The sequence below is a fragment of the Suncus etruscus genome, chromosome 2, assembly GCF_024139225.1.
Source record: "Suncus etruscus isolate mSunEtr1 chromosome 2, mSunEtr1.pri.cur, whole genome shotgun sequence".
NCBI lineage: Eukaryota > Metazoa > Chordata > Mammalia > Eulipotyphla > Soricidae > Suncus > Suncus etruscus.
In genome coordinates, this window is record NC_064849.1 from 112,013,611 (window position 1) to 112,038,434 (window position 24,824).

Consider the following 24,824-nt stretch of genomic DNA (forward strand, 5'->3'; position numbering starts at 1 on the left):
GCCACATCCATTTGATACTCAGGGGTTACTCCTGGCTAAACGCTCAGAAATTGCCCCTGGCTTGGGGAAAACATATGGGACGCCGGGGGGATTGAACCGCGGTCCTTCCTTGACTAGGTCCTTCCGTAGCTAGCACTTGCAAGGCAGACACCTTACCTCTAGCGCCACCTCTCCAGCCCCAGATTAATAACTCTTTTTTTTTTTTTTTTTTTTTGGTTTTTGGTTTTTGGGCCACACCCGGTGATGCTCAGGGGTTACTCCTGGCTGTCTGCTCAGAAATAGCTCCTGGCAGGCACGGGGGACCATATGGGACACCGGGATTCGAACCAACCACCTTTGATCCTGGATCGGCTGCTTGCAAGGCAAACGCCTCTGTGCTATCTCTCCAGGCCCAGATTAATAACTCTTAAGGTAGAGTCCAGTATTATCACAGGGGAAGTCATCAAAAATGAATTCAGCAAAAAATATAGACTATGTCAAACCTGAATTCAGTCAATAAATTCTCCTATGTAAAAAATGCTACTGAGAGCATGATGCCTGACCCAGCAGCAGCATTATCTGAGTCTATTAACATGCAAGATCAGGGACTGGGGTGATAAGAGAGTGGATAGGATTCTTACCTTGCACATTACTAACCTGAATTCAGTCCCTGGTATCCCATATGGTCTCCCATGTACCCCCTAGAGTAATTCCTGTGTACATATCTAGGAATAGCAGGGAGTAAACACCCACTCCAAAAATGTACTAATTCCTGGGAACTCAATGGATTGGAGTACATACTTTGTATTCTGGTGCTCCATTTGATCCTTGAGTACCACTCGAGTGTTCCCACAACCCTCATAATAAAATAATACAAGTTTTTAAACACTTCATTTTAACAAGTTAACTAGGTAAATCGTATGCATACTAAAGTGTGCAAATTCCTACCCTAGAATCATTTCAAGCTCTGAGTGAGTCCAACTTTCTGATATTCCAGAGAGCTAGAATAGCATGATGGGTGTCTAGTATAGCTCCTGAGAAACTGTTTGGCATGTTCTCCTACACTGACCTCGCCGAGATTCCAACACATAATTTGGCCTTAAGCTGTGGCGTGCACTTGATAAAGACATTTGGTCATAGACATCACAAGGCACATTTTTCCCCTCCCAGAATAATCTCATCTTCCACTAACTTAAGGGAAACTTTCCCAATCAGTCTTGAGCTGGGCTGGCTAGTATTTATTTGTAGATTGTCTCTGCCACTTAGTTATATGTGTTGCAGAGTAAGTTTATCAAGAAAAGTATGTAAGCATGAATATACTTTAGTGAAACTAAGCCTTTTATTTATAAAAAGGAGAGTCTTTTGTGTCTCCCTCTAAGTAGTTTCTACTTTCTAACTCAAGAAGTTTCATTCCTCCCTACACTGCCTCACCTCATCCAAATTCCTCAATTCTCTGCAGTTTAGATTTATCTTCTGTTACTCACCTGAAGAGATTTGACAAAGGTTATCAATGACTCCCAAACTTCCAATACAATGGGAACTATTTTGTTCCTCTCTGGGATGTGCTTTGTATTCCCATTCTCTCGTATCACACTGCTTTTATTTTAATGAATTTGTATTGTTCTCTTTGGTAAAACAGAAATTAAAAACTGCCAAGCCACAGATGGGGATTGTATCTGGTACATTTATTTTATTTGATCATATAAACATGTAAGATGATTTTGAATTTTCTGATCATATTTGTATCTTAGGAAATTCCACCAAAATTTCTACTTTCTTTTGAAAAATCTGAAAACAGGACATTGATGGTTCTGTAATACCAGACAGAGATAAATACCAGAGAACAGAGTCAACATCAGTTCCCTCCTTTAAATGAGGTAAGCACTTCTGGGCTCAATGCATTTTTCCAGTCCTTCTCCTGCCCTTCCCCTCCTTTGTTTCACTCATCTACATAATCTGCCCTTTGCAGGCCAAGAGCTCTATCTCTTACTCCCTTGATTTGCGGTCTATAGTGTTCACTATCATCATGATTTTCAGTGAAATCTTTAAACTTGTATATCTTCAGTAGGGGCAAAGGGCACATCTCACAGCTCATGAGCTTCTACAGGCTCACACAGCTTTGGAAATGAAATTCGGACCTTTTGTGTACAAAGCACATGCTTATCCCATTGTGTTATCACTCCAATCCCTAGTAATATATCCTTGCTTGGACACATTATAGAGCATCTTATCATAGGTCTATGATGAAGAAATTGTGCCTTTACAATAGACCCATAAAATCTTCTTTCATACTAAAGAGGCTACTTCCATGTTTTCATTATTTGTTTCCACAAATAAATTTCTTTTGAAACAGTTTGTTAGCAATACATTTAAAGCTCTTGGCAAGTGGAGCTGGGAACTTCAGTCATTCATATTCTTTGTTGGAAAGTGTAATGCAGATAGGATGCCAATGACCATGGCAGCCACAGTGACAGGTGGATACTATTAGGTGCTCTTTGAAAAATAAAAAGATAGGTATAATGTAGGGAAGAGTAGAGCTGCAAATTGACTGTAGTCCAGCAAAAAATATAAAGTTCATCAACATCAGTTAGGTTCAAAAATATTTTCTCAAAAAAACAAAAAAGAATTTTTTATAAGACCTCAATTACAAGGAAACTACTCTAAATCTATAGTTAAAAGCTCTATCTGGTAAGATGGCAATAAGCAACAATGCTTCACTGTCTCAACTCAGTCCAAATGAACATGGGAAGGACAGAGAAAGAGCAGAGCTCAGTAACATTTGGCAAACACTGAAAGAAGAAACTTTCTAAATAATAAATAATGACAGGACAGTCAGCATTTAGTAGAATGTTTTGGGAACACAGGTTCCCTTGACTCTAGCTTCTAGGGGATTAATGTTAGAGCTGGTGCTAACAAATAAGCTGCCAAGGAGATTCAGCTCAACTCAAGCAATATTGAAGGAAAACAAACAATTATCTGATATGATTTAATAAAACACCTCAAAATAAAATAAAATAAGGGTTAAAGAAATTTTAGAAGCAGATAGGAACTTTGCCTTGTACATGATTGAACCAGGTTTGATCCCCAACACTCCAAATGGTCCCCAGAGCTCCACCAACAGAATCAGGAGAAAGCCCTGAGCACTGCTGGGTGTGACCCCCTTCCCCCCAAAAAAAGAGAAAGGGTATGAGCAAAAGATTTTCATATATATATTCTTACTCTATTTCAGGGATGGTGAACAGGATTTTTACCCTCACTCAAAATGGCAAAATGCAATATGTGTTTAATATATTATTGTTAAAATTATATGCTTTTGTTTGAGTGTTTGTCTGTTTTGGCAGGTCACTGCGTGGTGTGGCTCTCTGACTCTCACAGTTTAAAATTTTGGCTCTTTGTGTCGAACTTGCTCACCACCCCTGCTCTATTTAATTAATATGGTTACAAAATTGTTCATGGTTGAATTTTAGTCTCAGAACGTATACCGCCCTTCAACAGTGCACATTTCCCTCACTAATGTTCCCAGTTTTTCTCCCACCCACCCTCAACTATTTGCCTCTGGAACAGGCAGATTATATATTATATATAATATATATAACAGATTATATATTATATTATACAATTTATATATAGATTACATATTATAGTCTATTATATATTATAATATACATAGGTTATATATTAAATAGACTTACATAGAAAAGTCAGGTCTCAGGGCTGGAGAGATAGCATACCGGCATTTGCCTTGAAAACAGCCAACCCAGGACCTAAAGTGGTTGGTTCAAGTCCCAGCATCCCATATGGTCCGCCGTGCCTGCCAGGAGCTATTTCTGAGCAGATAGCCAGGAGTAACCCCTGAGTGCCGCTGGGTGTGGCCCAAGAACCAAAAAAAAAGAAAAAGAAAAAAATGTCAGGTCTCCACTGCAGATGACAAGGATTAGATACAAAAAAAAAACTCATATAAGATAAACATTTTTCTTCAGAGAACCATATATATGTACAAGTGCTTACTGTACTTGCTATGCTATTATTCTGGTCTCTTTATACTAGATTTATATGTCATTTTATGGTGGCAAAATAATCCAAACATTAACATTAGTGATTTAAAAATGGATTAATTTTAGCTTCAGTAGAACAAAACTGGGTTATTTATTTATTTATTTTATTTCTTTAGTTTTGTTCTACACCTGAATTGCTCAGAACTCACTCCTGACAGGATTAGGGACCATATGGATTGCCAGATATTAAATTTTGATCAACCACCAGCAAAGCAAGTGCACTGACTGTTGTAATATCTCTCTGTCCCCAAAATTAAATTTTTTGTTTGTTTGTTTGTTTGTTTTTTGGGTCACACTCACCAGCGCTCAGGAGTTACTCCTGGTTCTACTCTCAGAAATCGCTCCTGGCAGGCTTGGAGGACCATATGGGATGCCAGGATTCAAACTACCATCCTGCTGCATGCAAGGCAAATACCCTGCCTCCATGCTATCTCTTTGGCCCCAAAATTGAATATTTTTATATATTAAAAACATGCCATTATCGGACTGGAACTATAGTACATCAGGTAGGGCATTTGTCTTGCACACAGCTGACCTGGGATCAATCCCTGGTATCCCAAATGGTCCCCAAGTACTGCCAGGAGTAATTCCTGAGTGTAAAACCTGGAGTAACCCCAGAACACTGCCAGATGTGCCCCCTACAAAAAAAAAAAGTCATGTCATTGCTTAACCATAGTTTTATCACAGTAAAAATTGCAGTGTTGGGGGCGGAGAGATAGCACAGTGGTAGAGCATTTGCCTTGCATGCAGCAGACTCAGGAAAGATGGTGGTTCAAATCCCAGCATCCCTTGAGACTGCCAGGGGCGATTTCTGAGCACTGAGTCAGGAGTAACCTCTGAGCATGTCCGGGTGTGACCCAAAAACAAATGAACGAACAAACAAAATTTTATGTTGACCAGAGAAATATCACAGGAATTAGGCACTTGCCTTGCACTCCACCTACCCTAGTTAGAAATCCTCAAACCCATATAGGAACCCTGAGCATGACCAGGGCTGATCCTTGAGCCCAGAGCCAGGAGTAGGTCCTGACACTGCTACTAGTATGATTCACCCTCCCCTTCTGCACCTGAATTAGAATATTTCCAGAAATAATGGGAAAAAAAGTCATTCTGGAAGGGATGAGTCAATTAAGGAAAATGTGATTTAAAAATTTTTTTTTGCTTTGAGGACCATAACCAGAAATGCTCAGACTTCTACTTGGTTCTTAGCTCAGGGATTATGGCAGGGCTCTATGTGAATGGAATTGGAGTCATATAGTACTGGGATCAAAACAAAAGTTGGCTATGTACAAGATAAATGTTCTATCTGTGGTAATATTGCTCCAAACAAAAAAGTATTTTTTTAACATGGTTAACAAAACTCTCGGGGCCGGAGAGATAGCATGAAGATAGGGTGTTTGCCTTGCATGCAGAAGGACAGTGGTTCGAATCCCGGCATTCCATATGGTCATATGGTCCCTGAGCCTGTCAGGAGCGATTTCTGAGCGTAGAGCCAGGAATATCCCCTGAGGGCTGCCGGATGTGACCCAAAAACCAAAAAGAAAAAAAAAAAAAAAAGGAAAGAAAATTCTCAAACCAGGAAAGTGAAACAAGCCTTAATCTTGAGGTAGAACTGATAGTACAGCAAACAAAACTCTTGCCTTGCATGTGACTGATCCAGGTTCAATTCTCAGCATCCCATATGATATCCCAAGCACTGCCAAAAGTAATTTCTGAGTGTAGAGGCAAGAGTACCATTGACTTCTTCTCATGGTGTGGCCCAAAAACCAAAAACACCAAGCTAACAGGGCTGGAATGGTAATATAGTGGGTAGGGTGTTTGCCTTGCATGTGGATATATATATATATATACATACATATATCACTTTTGTATAAAAAGACTTTTGCATATAATTTAAAGTACAAGAACAAAATTCACATAAGAAGTTTTTCCAGAAATAATAATTTTGGTCCCACCTGGCTATTAATACAGTTGAACAGTCTTAAGACAATTAATTGTGTTATCACATGTTTTGACTAGTATGCAGCCAATTTCTAGCATCACAGAAGCTATTTTTTTTTCCTTTTGGGTATAAAGTAATGCTAGAAAGTGGAATTATTTGTATAAAGTGATTTAATCTCTCTCTCTCTCTCTTTTTTTTTTTTTTTTTTTTTTGGTTTTTGGGCCACACCCAGCATTGCTCAGGGGTTACTCCTGGCTGTCTGCTCAGAAATAGCTCCTGGCAGGCACGGGGGACCATAAGGGACACCGGGATTCGAACCAACCACCTTTGGTCCTGAATTGGCTGCTTGCAAGGCAAACGCTGCTGTGCTCTCTCTCTGGGCTGTCAATTTTTTATTTTTCATGTCATATACATCATCTTGGAAACGTAACATTTACAACTTTGGAGGGAAAAATGAATGTTTAAACACATTAACTTTTCTGATAAAAGCAAAGTATTCTATAAGAAAAACTTTCATAGCCTAAATAAATGTTTTCTTTTTCACTTAAAAACTAACTAGAAGGGCTGGTGTGATAGCACACTGCCTTGCACACACATAGCCTTGCACACTGCGACCCAGGATGGACCCGGCTTCAATTTCCAGCATCACATCCCTAGCTAGCCAGGAGCAATTTCTGAGCACAGAACCAGGGATTACCCCCTGAGTGCTGCCAGGTGTGCCCCCACCCAAAAAAAAAAAAGGTAAAAAATTAGACTGTACCACCTGAATGCTAATTTTCTTTAACTGAAATTATTTTCTCACATTGCCCTTTGAAAACGGGAACTTTTCTTTATAGAATGTGAAAGCAAAGTATTTGTCTTTTCTCTTGTTTGTTCCCTGATGGTGTTCAGGGATCACTCCTAGAGAGCTGAGAGACCATATATGAAACCAGGATCAAATTCAAATGATTGACCACATGCATGGAAAGTGCCCTACTTTTATACTAATTCTCCGGTTCCATCCCTTTCCTCCTTAAGACCATCTTTCAAAATCCTGCAATCTTACATAGATTCTTGATTTTTATTTAAAAGTAAATGTGCGCTTTTATTAAAATTTGAATTTGATCATTTAATTTCTCTAAAGAAAAAAAAACTTGAGAATTTATGCAAGCACTCTGCTACTTACCTAGAATCTTAATTATATATCTGAAGCTAGGCTCTACAGCATACCCCAGCAAAGATGCATGCACCTCAAGAGAGAAGAGAGACAGCCAAGAGAGGATCGTCTCTTAACACCCACCTCCTTTCACATAAAAGTCCATAATCAACCAGAGCTAGTTTGAGTTTAGACAGACCAAGGTTGCAAATAACTTGTCTGTCACAGAAACAGTAACATTTTGCTCGCCTTGGGATTTGAATATACACAATACCCAGTGTGCTTTATCGTTTCCATTGCCTCTCGGCCATTTCGTTCCTAGCTCTGCACCCCAGGGACCTGTTTTCCCTGTAGGGGTCCCCTTGCCCCTGAGGAAACTGAGAGGTGGCAGTTGTGTGCTGTCAATTAACGGGGTTTGTCTCTGCAGAAAGGTAAAGCTTTGCCATAAACCCTGGGCAGGCTCCTCCAAACATCACCTAAGTGGAAAACGAAAGGTTGGCAAAGTTCCCGTTGATGGTGGAAGAAGCTATTACCATTACTTACAGGACGCAGATCATTTCTTCTTATTTATTTATTTGGTTTGGGGGCTACCACCACCCCTTTAGTGCTCCTGGCATATTTTTGGCTCTACACTCAGGGATCATTCCTGCCAGAGACTGAGCCCCAGTCAGCCGATTGTTAGGCAAACACATTACCAGGTGTACAATCACTCTAGCCCCAAAAGATTTTTGACCAAGGACGTAGTTCAGATTCTGGAACGATAGTACAGCAGGCAGGGTGTTTGCCTTGCACGTGGCTAATTTGAGTTCGATTGCCTGGCATTCCAAGTGGTCTCCCAAGTTAGACAGAGGTAATTCTTTTTTTTTTTTTTTTTTTTGGTTTTTGGGCCACACCCGGCATTGCTCAGGGGTTACTCCTGACTGTCTGCTCAGAAATAGCTCCTGGCAGGCACGGGGGACCATATGGGACACCGGGATTCAAACCAACCACCTTTGGTCGTGGATCGGCTGCTTGCAAGGCAAACGCCGCTGTGCTATCTCTCCCGGCCCCCAAGATAGCTTTTTAAGGACACTGCTTCTAAACGTTGGCACCTTACCAAATGTATTTAGATGTATGCATTTATTTATTCTTTGTATCTAATTTTGCCAATTTGGTCATTTTGAGTGGGAATTCTAAAATTCCCCATTTCAGATTGGGAATAGACAACAGACAGGCTGCTTACTGCTTACACTAAAATACAGGTTCCCAAGGCTGTCTCACCATTCATTCGAGCTATCCTCAGTTTTCAGGAAAAGCAATCAATTCCATCACACTCTTTTTTCAGACTTGTCTCCAGGACCAAAAAATATTTTTTGAAAGCACAAAATTTTCTATTGTGTTTTTGATATGTGTTTGCTATAAATATTGTTTTATGTTCTTGCATAACTGAGAAGTCTAGACTTAGAATCCAATATGCTTTCTAATTCACAAAAGAGCTTATTTTACTTATATAATGGAGGGGGAAATTATAAAAACATAGTCTAACATTACTGTATTAATACCTACTTCTGACTCTGTGCTCAGGATTCACTCCTTGGGGGACCAGGGAACAAATTCAGGACTCCATCCTGTTGTGCTATTTTTCTGGTCTCAATATCATTTGTAGAAAAGTAATGACATTGAGTCTAAAGAGCAGCAAGTGGATGGAAAAAAGAAATATTATAAATATATTTAGTGTTTTCCCCTTTTATTTACTTAAGTAAATACTTGATTGCTTAGAATTATGTAAGATGCTTTTTGTTTCTTTAAAAACATTTTTGTAATTTGTTTCTTGGGCTACACCTGGTAATGCTCAGGGGTTTCTGGCTCAGCACTCAGGAATCATTCTTGACATGCTTGGGAGGAACTATATAGGGTTCCATTTCTGGCATCTGTATATGTGCAAAGCAAGCTCCCTACTAGATGAGATATCTCTCTGGCCCCATGTAAGATGTTTTAAGAAAAATGCACATTTAGGGAGAACTTACAAAAATTATTACTAACAGGACTCTGGTGCATACATATTACCAAGAAGTCATTAGTTTTACATTTCCTCATTATTAGAGCACAGTAACAGTTTTATAGATGAGAAGCTCAGGCATGACAGGGTTGGGCTCTAGCCTCATATTTTACAAGACTGAAACCCAGGAGTTGTACAGTGTATTTTCTTCTAGAGTTCAAAATATCCTAATTTTGAGTTTTACTTTAAACTCAAATTATTTTCAAATTACTTCCTAATTATTTTTTGTTTTGTTTTGTTTTGTTTGGGTCACACCCAGCAGTGCTCAGTATTTACTCCTGGCTCTGTGCTCAGAAATCACTAACAGGCATGGAGGACCATATGGGATGCTGGGATTCAAACCACCATCTGTCCTGGATCAACTGTGTGCAAGGCAAATACCCTACCACTGTGCTAGATCTCCAGTCCCTGGTTCCTAATTCTTTATGGGACATCTTCAGAGCAGACAACACTCTCCTGAGTTATTTGACCTTCAAAACTTTGACTTCCCCTTCCTTTGATATCTGGGGCCAGATTGAAAGGATTATTGCAATTGGATCAAGCACAGTCGAATAATCTATTTTACTTAAAGTCTACAGATTAGTGTCATTACTGAGATCTATCAATTCCTTCACAGTTAGTATCTATGTAATTATTTGAATGAATAATTGAGAAGAGGTACATTTACCAAAGCAAAGGAATCTTAGAGTCATCTTAGAACGTTGTCTACTACTTACTTTATATGTCCACCGCATTTGATTGTCTTGTTTGTTTTGAGGGAGCATACCTGGCAGTGCTTAGGGGTAACTCCTGGCTCTGCATTCAGAAATTACTCCTGGCAGACTCAGGCTCAAAATGAGTGATAGCACAACTGGTAGGGCATTTGCCTTATATGCAACCAACTAGGGTTCAATCCCCAGCATCCCATAAGGTCCCACAACCTGCTTGAAGCAGAAGTAATCCCTGAATATCACCAGGTGTGATTCAAAAAACAAAGAAATGAAGAAAAGTGATGCCATTATATAAAAATCTAACTCCTGCATACTTTTTATGGGGTAGTGGGAGCAGGAGGAGCCAGAGATCAAACCCAGGTAAGCTGTGTGCAGAATCTTACTGATTATATTCTATCCACTCCTCTCATGTGTGCTTTTATAGCCAGTGTGAGGTGGGGTAGAATGATAAGGAAAACAATGAAGGGAGAAATTCTAGAAAAAATTAAAAATGAAGGCTGAAGAGACAATCGAGTAGGTAAGGTGCTTGAACACAACCTGACTCAGGTTTGATTCCTGGCATTCCATATGGTCTCCTGAACACAGCTACAATTGAGGTCTGAGCCTGGACCAGACATAAATCCTATGAACCATCAGGAATGACCCTTAAAACCAAAAGAAAAAAAGTTGAAAATGAATAAAAAGGGGCCGGAGAGAAAGCACAGATGTAGGGTGTTTGCCTTGCACATAGCCAATCCAGGAGAGACGATGGTTCGATTCCCAGCATCCCATATGGTCCCCTGAGTCTGCCAGGGGCAATTTCTGAGTGCAGAACCAGGAGTAACTCCTGAGCATTGCCTGACCTGCCCCCATTCCCTCCCACCCACCCCCCAAAAAAAGAAAAGAAAAAGAAATCAAAGAAAATGGTACTTGGAAGTCAAATTAGAGTAGCAAGAAAAGCAATCTGGGAGATAAGTTTGACATAATAGAACTGAAAAATGGTATAAAGAGAAAGGAAGAATGTAGAATTGCATATTAATTATAGAGTCCTGGATGGTAGTGGATGAAGATGAGGCCTTTCTTGGCCAGGCCAAGCAACTGAACCTCCTTCCAGCTGGTGGGTCTGCGGGTTCAGGGTAGAGATGAGGAAATGATCCACAGGCAATCAGGTTCAAGAGATATCAGCTTTATTCAAGGCTCTAGCCATCAAGTGTAGCTTCTAAGCTAAACGTTTTAAGCAAGCTCCATAAGCAGCCCTGCACTTAAACCTGTTCCTTATCCCTTCATGCTGCCAACTCCCCCTGCCGTTTCTTGCTGACTCTTCTAAATCTCTCCCTGAATTCCCCCTCACCCCTCAGTCAACCCCTCTGTTACCTTCCATAGACCCCTCACAGATGTCAGAGGGTCTGACCATGAGGTAATATTAGCATTTTGCCTAGGGTGGGGTGACAGAAGAGAAAAGGGAATTAAACTATGTTGGTGGCTGGAGAAAAGTCCAAGTTTGATCCCTAGCACTACCAAGAGTATGCCAAAACAGCTGGGAATAGCCTCTGAGCACCACCAATTGTAGCCCAAAGAACAACAAAATGAGAAGAGGGGAGAGAGAAAGAGAGTTCAAAGAGCTGAATGTATGCTTTGCATTGCTGTAGAGTGGGGTCAACCTATACCACTTATCTCCTAAGCAACACAAGAAGCAATCCCCAAGAAGAAAGCCTAGATAAATTCTAAGCACTGCTCCAAGCTGCTGCTGCTGTTTAATAATAATAATAATAATAATAATAATAATAATAACAACAACAACAACAACAATAATAATTGTTGTTGTTATAACTAATAATAAAATTAACTATAGTGGAAACCATAAGTGCTACTGGGGATCAGGAAGATAGTACAGTGAGTAGAACACTTAGCTTGCATGTGGCCAACCCGGGTTTAATCTACGGCACACCATATAGACCCCAAGCCAAGCCACTGGTAATCTCTGAACCCAGAGCCAGGAGTTAGCCCTGAGTATCTCTGAGTGCAGAAAAGAAAGAGAGAGAAATAGAAAGAGAGAAAGAAAAAGAGAAAATAAGAGCTAGTAAAGGACCACAGAAGTCAAACATAAATCTTTCAAGAACCATGATATACTCTACTCTCATGAATTCTTCGAATACTTAAGGATGAAGTTCATTCTTTTTGTATATGTGAGAGGTGGAGCATAACCAACAATATTTAGAGACTATTTCCAATTCTGTGCTTAGAAGTCTCGCCTGACAGTTCTCTAGGGATCATATGTGATGTCCAACTATAGTTGGCTTTAACACCTATTCACCCCTTTACTATGTCTCTAGTCCCTATTATTATTTTTTTGTAAATGTACCTATAAACAAGGCACACTTTGTTTTTTTATGGGGTTTATTGTGGGGGTCACACCCGACAGCATTCAGGGGCTATTCCTGGCTCTACACTCAGGAATCACCCCCAACAGATTTGGGGGACCATATAGGATGCCAAGATTTGAATCACTGTCTTCTGCATGCAAGGCAAATACCCTACCACTGTGCTAACTCTCCGGCCCTGGCAAAGTTTGTTTTTATTATTATTTTTTTTGTGGGGGTCACACCCAGCAGTGCTCAGGCAGGACCATATGGGATGCTGCGATTCGAGCTACCATTCATCCTGGATTGTGCAAGGCAAAAGCCCTACCACTGTGCTATCTCTCTGGCCCACAAGGCAAACTGGCACATACTGCTACAGGTAAGGGAAAATTTATAAAAATAGATGTTACAGTAACTCAGATAGGTGATTAGATATAGATGTTAAACCTTTCTGCACACCCCTTCTTAATCCTCTTAATCTGGAATTTCACCTTGAGACATCAACTGTCTGTTACCCTCGTAACCATTAGCCAATGCCCCACCTAAGAGGAACTTGATATATTTGTGCAAAAGAATGGATTCACCTTGAAATGTCAAGGGCCTGCTGCCCTGATAACCATTAGCCAATGCTTCTTCTAAGAGGAGCTTAACATATTTGGGCAAAAGAATGGACTTCTGCTCACTCCTTCTAAGATTCTTGCTTTATAAAAAGAAAAAAGAAGAAGAAAAAAAAAAGAAGATTCTTGCTTTATTTGAAAAAGGACAAGCTCACCATTTGATTGGACATTGTTTGAACCTGAACTAGGGATTGGTGCATTCTACAAGCCCTACTTTCCATATTAACCCTCCTCCTAAGGATCCTTAACCCTATCAAAGACACCTCCCTAAATTTCCCGGGGTTCCCAGTTTCAGAGCCAGCACCCCAGCTAGCTGGACTCAATAAACCTAATTTTGCTGTTTGCAATCTCTGAAGATTCATGGTCTTTATTTGAGGTGGTGGGCTTTTACGGACCCTTAACACTACCATTAGTAATATGGCTCATGTGGTTTTAAAATGAAAGATAGGGGCCAGAGCAATAGCACTAAGATAGGGCATTTGCATTTGTATGCAGACAACCGGGAACGGAATCCGGTTCAATCCCCTGCCTGGGTCAGCCACATGCAAGCAAATGACCTTACCACTGTGCTATTGCATCAAGCTCAAAATATATTTAAATAAATTAATTAAAATGGGTTTTCTGTTTGATATTCTATAGATTAATCCTGGCATGATACTAGGAATCCCTAGTTAGGATGTGGTTGTGTTTGGATCTAAAATTTAGAGTGAACTGTAACCTAAATGTTGACATTAGAATATGGTGTGCCTTTACTTAAAGATAACATTGCTTTGGCTTCTGTATTTTGCTTACTTAAGGAAGTTAACTGCTGTAAACCTGGCTTTGCTGTGGGCCTAAGGACAGCCATGACAGGCTCTAGTTTCAAGGTATAAAGACTAGGCCCAGAAGAACAGCATATTCCTGGAACCAGACCCTAAGGAAAAATGCCAGGAAATGCATCCATATAATCTAAGCAGTAACTGGTGACCTCACTCAGGGTCTGCAGCAATGGACAGATAGCCAGATAACATCACTTCCTGGATTTGGGGGCGTGCAGCCCATCCAGACGTCTGTCTGATGCTACATTTGAATTCCAATCAATCTTAGCCATTTTGGCTGATGCAACCTTGTACTAAGTACCAATAATTTTAAAAGATCACTACCCAGAGGCAGAAATCCCTGAACTGAGCCCTAGGTACCCTTAAAATTTGGCTTGTGAGTCATTCTCAGGGTCCTCATTTCTTAGGAGATGTTGGACCCCAAGATGCTGGAATAAACTCCCCTGCATTTACATTTCTGCTTGTTTCCATGGTGGTCTTTTGAGTGACCGATTCTGAGTTCTGGACTTAAAATTCGGTACTGGGACAATCTTAGGAATGTGCCCCAATTGGAGCCACCTCCCTGGTCCCCATATGATTTGCTTACAAACCTTATGGTAACATGTTCTAGAAAATTAGGGATTTGTCCAATGTCCCAATCTTTGGGTAACTGAGCATATTACCCATGTTATTGGGGAACAAAATAAATCATCTATTTACTATAAAGACAAATAAGCAGACATGCATCAGACAAAGTGATAAAGGGAGAAAAAAACATATTGATAACATTCATATCTCTTGTATGCTTGGTAGAGATTCAGCAAAGCTGAGAAACACACTCTCTTGGTTTTCAGACAGAGTTTAAACCCTCTTAAGGAAGACAAAATTTGAGAGAGAAAAGAAACTGCCAGTGAGCCTGGTTACTAAAGAAAAGCAAAAGTTAAGACAAAGGTTTGCAGACTTAAATTCCTCCTTCTTAGTTGAAAAGAGATAAGGGGATTAGGACTTCCCCAAAACATTCAAAAGATGTCTTTACTGAGAGAACTCTTCTTTTGTATTGTAAATGTCTTTTTCAATAGCAGTCCCCACCCAGACTTTAAAACTGCTTCCTGAGGTCAACCTTTTGCTGAAGACTTTTGAGAAAATTCTAGGGCTAGATTTTTACTCTCCAACATAACCAAGGATGGCTTATATTAACTAGTTATCAACCCTGTTGAAATTTGATTTATAAGGAATTTAGAAGCCAAAGAGATAATACTCTGAGTAAGGCTCTTGCCTTGAATACAGTTAACCTGCTTTTGAACCCCAGGACTACATATTGTTCCCTAAGCACATACAAGAATGATCACTGAGCACAGAACCAGGAGTAAGCCTTGATGATCAACAGATGTATCCAAAAACAAAAAGAAAAGCATATTAAAGCAAGAAGTTTATTCAAAAGGTTGGGTCTCATGCTTTGCTTGCTTGAATGCAAGGTTCATCCCCTTCATTGCATGGTCATTCCCCCTACCCCCATATCTCTAAAAGTGACCTTCTGACACTGAATTAGAAGTAGCCCAGAATACCGCAGGATGTGGTTCCCAAACAACAAGACAATGTCTTGAGGCTTGAGAGATGGCTCTAAGGGTAAGGTGCTTGCAGGCAGCTTGGGTCAACTTGGGTCAATACCTAATATTTCATATGGTTCCACAAGCCCTGCCAGTATTATTGAGTGCAGAACCTGAGCATGGTTGGGTATGACCCCAATTCCTCACCAAAATATATATACACATATATAGTGTATACATATATGCATAGATGTATAAATTTTATATATATATATATATATATATATATATATATATATATATATATATATATATATATATATATACCCTGTAAAGGGCAGGACCCTCCCTGTTCAGCTGAAATAGAGAATCTAGTTGGATCCAAATGTTCCTCCAGACAAGGACCCCTCTAACAAATTTGAGTCAGCAATAAGTTGAGACATTAACCCTGAGTATGATGTAATTTCTGATGTGATTTCTGTTCAAGTGGATAAAATGCTTGCATTATTGTATTAACCAATGAATTGTTTGAGTTGTTGAAGCCTATAAACTCTATATTAACTACTTGCAGATTTAACTCGGGGTCCTTGTCAAGACTCCCTCAGTTTTATGAGACTTGGACTTCCACTAGTCGAATAAACTTCCCTTTGCACCTTGCATTATCAGAGGTAGTCTTTGACTCTCAGAGCTGAATTGGGTGTCAGCTCAAACCCTAACAATTTCAGAGAAACTTATAGGCCCCCCTCCCTTTATACCAGTCCCGACATCTGGGAAGAGGAGAAAGGCAGTTTTTAAAATCAAGAGCCAATGGACTAACCACTTATGGTTAAGTAATGAAGTATCCATAAAAGTCCCAGAAGAGGCTTTGGAAATCTTCCCAGTGAACATAAAAAGTGATTATGGGGCCTGAGAAAAAAGCACAGCGGTAGGGTGTTTGCCTTGCATGCAGCCAATCCAGAACAGACGGTGATTCAAATTCCAGCATCCCATATGGTTCCCCCATGCCTGCCAGGAGAAATTTCTGAGCACAGAGCCAGGAGTAACCCCTAAGTGCCACTGGATGTGGACCCCCCCAAAAAAGGTGATTATAGATTTGAAGCACTAGCACAATGGGTAGGCTGTTTGTTTTGCATGCAGTTGACCTACATTCAATATATAGCATCCCATATGGTCCCTCGAGCACCATCAGAAGTAACTCCTGAGTGCAGAGCCAGGAATAGGACACCTATTGTAACCCAATACACACACATTCAAAATGGTAATCATAAGAGGATCTGAGGAAGAGTGTAGTTCATGTCCTTCAGTGAAGATATCAAGCTGCTTTGTCCTTTTTTTTTTTTAATGGTAAAGATTGATTTATTGGTGACAGTTAAGTACAAGTTAATAAATATTGATCCCAAAGAACTCAGATTAGTGGTCCATTTTTTCAATTGACTGTTGGGGTAATAAATTAAAGTCAATCTTGCTTCTTGGGAAATGAAGCCTTAACCAGCTCTTATATGGTATATGCTGTTCCACCAAGTGTCAGAATCATAGTGGCTCTATACAGGAGGGCATCAGACAACCCACCCTTTAGATGTATTGGAATTCCATTATCCTCCTGAAATAGTTTTTGTTTCTCTGGCACCTTATTTTCAAACTGCCTGCGAGAAGCAGTACTTATGGTTCTCTGGGTAATCTGACGAAGAGCCGTCAAATTCCGCAGCATCTTGCCTTAATGACCTCCGACCGTGACGCAGACCGAACTGTAGCAATGATCGCCTCGGCGGAACCAGAACTACTTGTCGCTTTGTCCTATTTTTACCTTAGAATTTATAGCCAAGTATGTTCTCCCCATATCTGTTATTAATGGTCCTTTTGTCCTATGAGTTTGTCCAATGTTATCTTTTTTTTGCTTTTCTGTCTTCAGAAGAACCTGGAGAAGTAGAGGGATTTTCTTCTGTACCCCAAAACTAACAGATGGTAATAGACAGCCTCTTCTGGCTCTCAAGAAGAATCAACCCAGATGGTTCCTAGATCTTGATCTCTTCTACAAGCTGAGATAATAAAACTTTGTTCCACATACCACCTTTGGCATATCATGTACAATGATTATGAGAGAAACACAGTAGACTAGAAGATAATAGAAATGCTGATGAAGGCTTTCCCAGGTAGAGGAAAAAAGCTCATGCTAATACTTTAAGGGAATTGAGTCTTTGGTCTATTGAAACACAGCAATGGTACTGAGTTTGAAGTTTAAAAAGGGAAGCAGAGATAGTTTTCTTTCCTTCCTTTGTTCCTTCATTCCTTCTTAGACTCTCCATTTTCTCTTTCACTCTTGTTCTTTCTTTTCTTTTTTTCTTCCTTCCTTTCTTCCTTCTTCCTACTTTCTTTCTTTCTTTCTTTTTCTTCCTTCCTTCCTTCCTTCCTTCCTTCCTTCCTTCCTTCCTTCCTTCCTTCCTTCCTTCCTTCCTTCCTTCCTTCCTTCCTTCCTTCCTTCCTTCCTTCCTTCCTTCCTTCCTTCCTTCCTTCCTTCCTTCCTTCCTTCCTTCCTTCCTTCCTTCCTTCCTTCCTTCCTTCCTTCCTTCCTTCCTTTCTTTCTTTCTTTCTTTCTTTCTTTCTTTCTTTCTTTCTTTCTTTCTTTTCCTTCTTTCTTTCTGAATACAAAGCAAGAAACTCACATATGCAAGGCAAGTCTATCACAGACCAATAGCCCAGTCCAGAATAATAGAAAGTGAAGCTAGAGAAGCCAAGATGGCAGCGGTGACTGCACTCTCCTTGCGGCGCCGCTTTCCAGCCACCACCCTCGGCGGGGCATGTCTGCAGGCATGCAGAGGAACCCAGACAGCTGCAGCTGCAGCTCCTCGAATCAAGAAATTTGCTATTTACAGATGGGACCCCGACAAGGCTGGAGATAAACCCCATATGCAAACTTATGAAGTTGACTTGAATAAATGTGGCCCTATGGTGTTGGATGCTTTAATCAAAATTAAGAACGAAATTGATTCTACCTTGACCTTCCGAAGATCATGCAGAGAAGGTATCTGTGGCTCTTGTGCAATGAACATCAATGGAGGTAACACACTTGCTTGCACCCGAAGGATTGACACCAACCTCAACAAAGTCTCTAAAATCTACCCTCTTCCACATATGTATGTGATTAAGGATCTTGTTCCTGATTTGAGCAACTTCTATGCTCAATACAAGTCCATTGAGCCATATTTGAAGAAGAAGGATGAATCCCAGGAAGGCAAACAGCAGTACCTGCAATCCATAGAAGATCGGGAGAAACTGGACGGGCTTTATGAGTGCATCCTCTGTGCCTGTTGCAGTACCAGCTGCCCTAGCTATTGGTAGAATGGAGACAAATACCTGGGCCCAGCAGTTCTTATGCAGGCCTATCGCTGGATGATCGATTCCCGAGATGATTTCACTGAGGAGCGCCTGGCCAAACTACAAGACCCGTTCTCACTGTACCGCTGCCACACTATCATGAACTGCACAAAGACTTGTCCTAAGGGCCTGAATCCAGGGAAAGCAATTGCAGAAATCAAGAAAATGATGGCAACCTATAAGGAGAAGAAAGCTTCCGCTTAACTGTCACTGCAGCCATACCATGACTTGCAATCAGCTCAGAGCTGAATATAATTTATATCTAATTTGAATTCCTTCAGAATTATTGATTTTCATGAGCACTGCATGTATAATAAAAAATTTAAGAAATAAATGTTAAAAAAAAAAAAGAAAGTGAAGCTAGAAGCACCAACAAGGGCTACATCATGCAGAAACTTGCAGGATTTAAATTTTATGCTTGGCACAATTAGAAGTCATTGTATGAATATTCAGTCAAGGTAAGGTTATCATAATATTTTACTTTTAAAAAAATTTTCAGTCTACAGAATTCAAAATGAAAAATCTTAGGAAGAAGAAGGAGAAAGTACATAGTAGGATCAGAACAGTTGGATGGACAAAGGTCAATTAAAAGCCCTTTGGTATTGATTAAGAATATATTTGAAAAGACATGCCTAGCAGTAAAGCTCATGGACTAGCTTTAGAGGCGTTTCTCTGCTGATGCTCAGAGGGACCACACATGTGTAGTGCCAGGAAATAACCTAGGCCTCCTGCATGCAAAGCCAGAGCTCATCATTAAGTTAAATTTCTGGTCCCTGATTAGATATGAGACATTGGCCCAAGAGATGTAGAGCAGGTAGGGTACTTGCCTTAAATGTAGCTGACCCAGGTTCAATTAAGACCATATTATGATCCCTGAGTATCTGAGGAATGAACCCTGATGAAAAAGACAGAAATAAGCCCTGATCACCACCAGGTGTGGTCCAAAAACAAAACAAAAATATGTAAGTAACTTAGCTCCAGAAAGCAGATTCTGGTCTTGGCTTTCTTCAATAACTGCTCAACCACTCTTGGCTATTATTTTGATTACTTAGGATATATTATCACCTCCTTATGTTCTCCAAAATGAAGCTTGTTATTCTTCATGTCAACCATGGTCTGGGAAACTCAAGGAATTTATCTGCTGCTATGTTTGGAAAAAATGGAAACAGGGGAATTAAAGGGTGAATTGTGATTTGTTTTTTCAGTTGATTGGTTGATTTGGGGGCCACACCTGGCAGTGCTCAAGGCGTATTCCTGGCTTTGTACATCATGTTCAGTTCTGGCAAGGTTGTGTGTGTGTGTGTGTGTGTGTGTGTGTGTGTATGTGTGAACCAGTGTCATTGCCCTGCTGTCTGTACTATCTCTCTGGACACTCTTTAACATAGGATATTAGGATAAAATTAAAATGGTCAAGTCAATGCTTAGAATAAACTTCAATCAAGAATCAAGAACTCAAATCAAAAATTTTGAAATGCAATGTATTAAGACATAAGTACTGTTGTAGTTTACTTGTAAGATAAGAAACTCAAAAAAAGTGGAAAATAATAGAGCTTATAGGAAATGATTAGAGACGAAACCATTGAATGTACAATGAATATAGTGTGTTCAATTTGAACTCACCAAGTCCAGGCTTCATTTATGGCCAGGTTAGGACTTAAACTTGTGTGTGAATTATGACTAGAATCAGCTATCAGAAGAGAGGATGAAGGCATTTCAAAGATGAACATCAAAAGTAAAGGAAGAGAAGTGAGAGACCCTTGTGAGTACAACACAGTAATGAAAACAGCTTGAAGAGCTTTTCCAAAGTAATGCGTTACTAACAACATGCTATTTGAAACAGAATTAATTACAAAGTTGCTGTCCCTCAGGAATTCTTGTTCCCAATTATCTTTGTAATGACTACTGTCATGTAGTTCTGGTTTTAGGTTAGAAGCATCTGGAAGATTCAAGAAATACTGCTGTAATTTCTTTTTATTAAGAAAAATGTTTTCCCCTTCCCTTTTTGATCTTCTTGCAATGAGGGAGTTGGACAGGCTCTGTTGTGGTGCCAGGGACCCCCAACAGCAGAACCACTGGGATTGCTCTGAGCATATGTGGGGTGGTGCTGAGGACTGAACCCATGACCTCATGCTTTTAAGGCAAAAACCCCCATGTCAAACAATTCTTAGAGTGAGATGAATTGTGACTTTATCAATAAGTTTAATAAGTGCTGTCTGCCCACCATAAAAAGAATTCCCCCAATCTTGCATAATAAAACTTAAAATGCACCCAGTATTCCTACCTGCACAAAAAATTATACATTTCTTGCACATGCAAGGCAAATACTGTAACATAGAGCCATCATTGCCCTTGCCCCATTTCTTTCTTTTTTCTTCCTTCCTTCCTTCCTTCCTTCCTTCCTTCCTTCCTTCCTTCCTTCCTTCCTTCCTTCCTTCCTTCCTTCCTTCCTTCCTTCCTCCCTCCCTCCCTCCCTCCCTCCCTCCCTCTCTCTCTCTCTCTCTCTCTCTCTCTTCTCTTCTTTCTTTCTTTCTTTCTTTCTTTCTTTCTTTCTTTCTTTCTTTCTTTCTTTCTTTCTTTCTTTCTTTCTTTCTTTCTTTCTTTCTTTCTTTCTTCTTTTTTTTTGTTTTTGGGCCACACCCAGCGGTGCTCAGGGGTTACTCCTGGCTGTCTACTCAGAAATAGCTCCTGGCAGGCACGGGAGACCATATGGGACACCAGGATTCAAATCAACCACCTTAGGTCCTGGATCAGCTGCTTGCAAGGCAAACGCCGCTGTGCTATCTCTCCAGGCCCTCTCTTTCTTTCTTTCTTTCTTTCTTTCTTTCTTTCTTTCTTTCTTTCTTTCTTTCTTTCTTTCTTTCTTTCTTTCTTTCTTTCTTTTTCTTTCTTTCTTTCTTTCTTTCTTTCTTTTTCTTTCTTTTTCTTTTTTTTTTCTTCTTTCCTTCTTTTTAAAAATAATGTCATTTTGTACCTGAGTCTCCACTGCCACTGATAAAGAAAAACTTAGTGTCTAGAGAAAATGAACTATGCCCTATAGTTAAAATATCTCTATAAAATATCTATAGTTTTCACTTTCTGTTTAAGACACTTCATTCTGCTGAAAGCATCTCTTCCCCCTCTTCCTTGGCAAGATTGTTTCTGAGTAGAGAAGAAGGTTCTCAGGGATAACTATAATGGAAGGAGAATGACTTTCAGTCTACATGCTATTCTTGTAATCTGGGCTCTCCAATATAGTAGACACACCACTTTCAAAAGTTTAGTTTCAAGGGGCTGGAGAGATAGCATGGAGGTAAGGCGTTTGCCTTTCATGCAGAATGCAGAAGGTCATTGGTTCGAATCCCGGCATCCCATAAGGTCCCCTGTTCCTGCTAGGAGCGATTTCTGAGCATGGAACCAGAAGTAACCCCTGAGCACTGCCGAGTGTGACACCCCCCCCCCCAAACACACACACACACACACACACACACACACATACACACACACACACACACACAGTTTAATTTCAAAATGAAGGAAAGGGCCAGAGCAATAACACAGAGGGTAGGACATTTGCCTTGCACATGGCCAACACAAGACCAACCTGGGACCGACCTTGGTTGAATCCCAGCACCAATCTCCAGCATCCCATATGGTTCCAAGTCTGCCAGGAGTGATTTTTGAGTGCAGAGCCAGAAGTAAACCCTGAGCATCACCAGGTGTGGCCCAAAAACCAAACGAAGAAAAAGAAGAAGAAGAAGAAGAAGAAGAAGAAGAAGAAGAAGAAGAAGAAGAAGAAGAAGAAGAAGAAGAAGAAGAAGAAGAAGAAGAAGAAGAAGAAGAAGAAGAAGAAGAAGAAGAAGAAGAAGAAGAAGAAAAATCTCTAACTGATATTTTTATATTGCTACAGCTGGAATTAAAAATAATACATATATATTGTGTTACAATATATTAAGTAATTCAATTAATTTCACTAAGGTATTTTTTGTCCTTTAATGAAAACATTTTGGGGTGCTTTGGGCCACACCAGGTGACACTCAGAGGTTATTCCTGGCTCTGTTCTCAGAAATTGCCCCTGGCTTGGGGGACCACGTGAGGCACCTGGGGAGTGAAACATGGTCTGTCCTAAGTCAGCCATGTGCAAGGCAAGCACCCTACCACTGTGGCACTGTTCTAGCCCCTATTTAAAAAGTTTTTGTTTTATTTCATGGGAATCACATTCTGTTGGCACTATATACTGGATCTCCTGTCTCCCTTAGTGCTGGAAAAGTCTGCTGCTGTGGTAGTGGGCATTAGTACCTTGTGAGGAGTGAAGAGTCTTACTGAAACCATTGTTACTGAAGACTGTTCCCAACAGACTCCAGATAAAAGGGTCTACCAACTCCAGCTATCTTGTCCCAACCTAGGTCACTTTTGTGCTTTAACTCCCAAGAAGTACTCAGGAAGTATGGAGGTTTCCCCTGGAGATTCTGTGATTCTGCCCTACAGCTGTGAAATTTCTGGACCACTGCAGCAGTGCTTGTAACCTCCAAGGCAACAAATGGCCTTGCTTGGGGGACAATGTTGTTCAGAAATTTGAACCCAACTGAACACATGCCTAATCACAGTACTATCTCCTCCAACTGATACCACTTAGATCTGCCACTTCTTTCTTGCAATATCTCAGCTCCCTACCATTAAGAACCATATAGAGGTTGTAGGCTACAGATATTATTTTAGTTCCTTTGCCCTTGCTAATCTACTATCCCAGTGCTGTTTGCAGTTACAACATTGGGTTGAGTGCAGATCTGGCTGGTCTCAGATTCCACCTTCAACCCTCACCTTTCCACACATCTCTGTCTAAGGCTCTGAATGACGGCTTACCAAATCTCTATTCAGAGATCCACTAAAGCATCTCTTCTGAATAGGTCATTGTTTCTCTCACATTATAAAATTTTATCTTTCCTCTGTCTCATGGGAAATTCTCACTTAGCATTTTTTTTCTTGTCCTTTGCACTGTAAGTATGATAGAACTCTATACTCTGTGTTCATGCGATTAGCTCCTCACCTTCAAAGGCGGCTATTTGGGCAACACATAGTTTCAGCAACATTATAAGTCAAACCCAAGACCTCACATATGCAAAGCAAATATTCTATTGTCAAGTCATATCTCCAGCCCCCAATAAAAGAACTTTTTAGTGTCTAGTTATTAAACTCAATTGGAGAATTATATAGACCTTGTTGAGGTTAATAACACAAATAGACAATTTCAGATTTTACCTGCTCTATCATTATGTCCTGAAATATATCATTCAATGCATAGCAATAACCTCAAGTTTCCTCTTAATCTATTTCACTTCTTCCTTTAATATAGCTGAAAATTGTTCTAGCTACTTATTTTTTTTCTCCTTTTATTTAAACACCATGGTTACAAAGTTGTTCATGGTTGGGTTTCAGTCAAATAATGCAGACTACTCTTCATCAGTGCACATTTCCCACCACCAATGTCCCAAGTTTTCCTCTCTCTCTCTCTCTCTCTCTCTCTCTCTCTCTCTCTCTCTCTCTCTCTCTCTCTCTCTCTCTCTCTCTTTCTCTCTCTCTCTCTCTCCATCTCTCTCTCCTGCTTTTCTCTGAAGGCATATCATGTCTATCACTTTCTATGTGCTCAGCACCCTGTTCTTGTCCAGTGCGATCAGTTCAAATTATCATGTCTTAGTGGTCCCTTCTCTACCCTAACTGCACTGCTCCACTGCTTGTGGTGAGTTTCCTACCATGAATGGGTCCTCCTGGCCCTCATATCTATTGTCTCTGGATGATATTACTAAACTATCCTCCCCCCCTTTTATTTAAACACTGTTATTACAAAGTTGTTCATGATTGAGTTTGAGTCTTACAATGTACGCCACCCATGAACATTTCCCACCACCAATGTTCCTGGTGTCCCTACCATCCTCTCAATGTTAATGCCTTTCTAGATATGATGGCTCTATATTTATACATATAAATAAACAAACAAAAAATAATCTGGATTCCAACCTTAAAGCTGACATAGTTCCTCACAACAGCACCAGAAATCAAACTCTTCCTGGGGTAGTCCCTAATACAGCTCTGGCACCAACTTGCACCAGAGTATGTACATATGACATCCTGATGATGAGGAAACAGCAGCAACTTGATCTCAAGGTAGATTTTTCCACCTATCACCTAATGGTGAGATGAAATCAGAAGACCCTTCATCCTTTGATCTGTGCAAAAACCAAAATCACTAAATACAGAAGACTGATTGCAATAACTATGACTGAGCAGAAGTTCTGGAATCATAAAGAATGACTAGACTT

General features: G+C 40.2%; 2 protein-coding genes across 2 annotated transcripts; one reads left to right on the plus strand and one right to left on the minus strand.

Annotated features, from left to right (window-relative positions):
• Nucleotides 1–16,480: 16,480 nt before the first annotated feature.
• Nucleotides 16,481–16,938, minus strand: LOC126000959 (cytochrome c oxidase subunit 7A2, mitochondrial-like). Its single transcript, XM_049768146.1, has one exon. It carries the CDS (start codon nt 16,865–16,867, stop codon nt 16,655–16,657), a length of 213 nt encoding a protein of 70 aa, XP_049624103.1. The 5' UTR covers nt 16,868–16,938; the 3' UTR covers nt 16,481–16,654.
• A 945-nt stretch (nt 16,939–17,883) lies between these two features.
• On the plus strand, nt 17,884–18,864 carry LOC126000960 (succinate dehydrogenase [ubiquinone] iron-sulfur subunit, mitochondrial-like). Its single transcript, XM_049768147.1, has one exon. It carries the CDS (start codon nt 17,893–17,895, stop codon nt 18,493–18,495), a length of 603 nt encoding a protein of 200 aa, XP_049624104.1. The 5' UTR covers nt 17,884–17,892; the 3' UTR covers nt 18,496–18,864.
• The last annotated feature ends 5,960 nt before the right edge of the window (nt 18,865–24,824 follow it).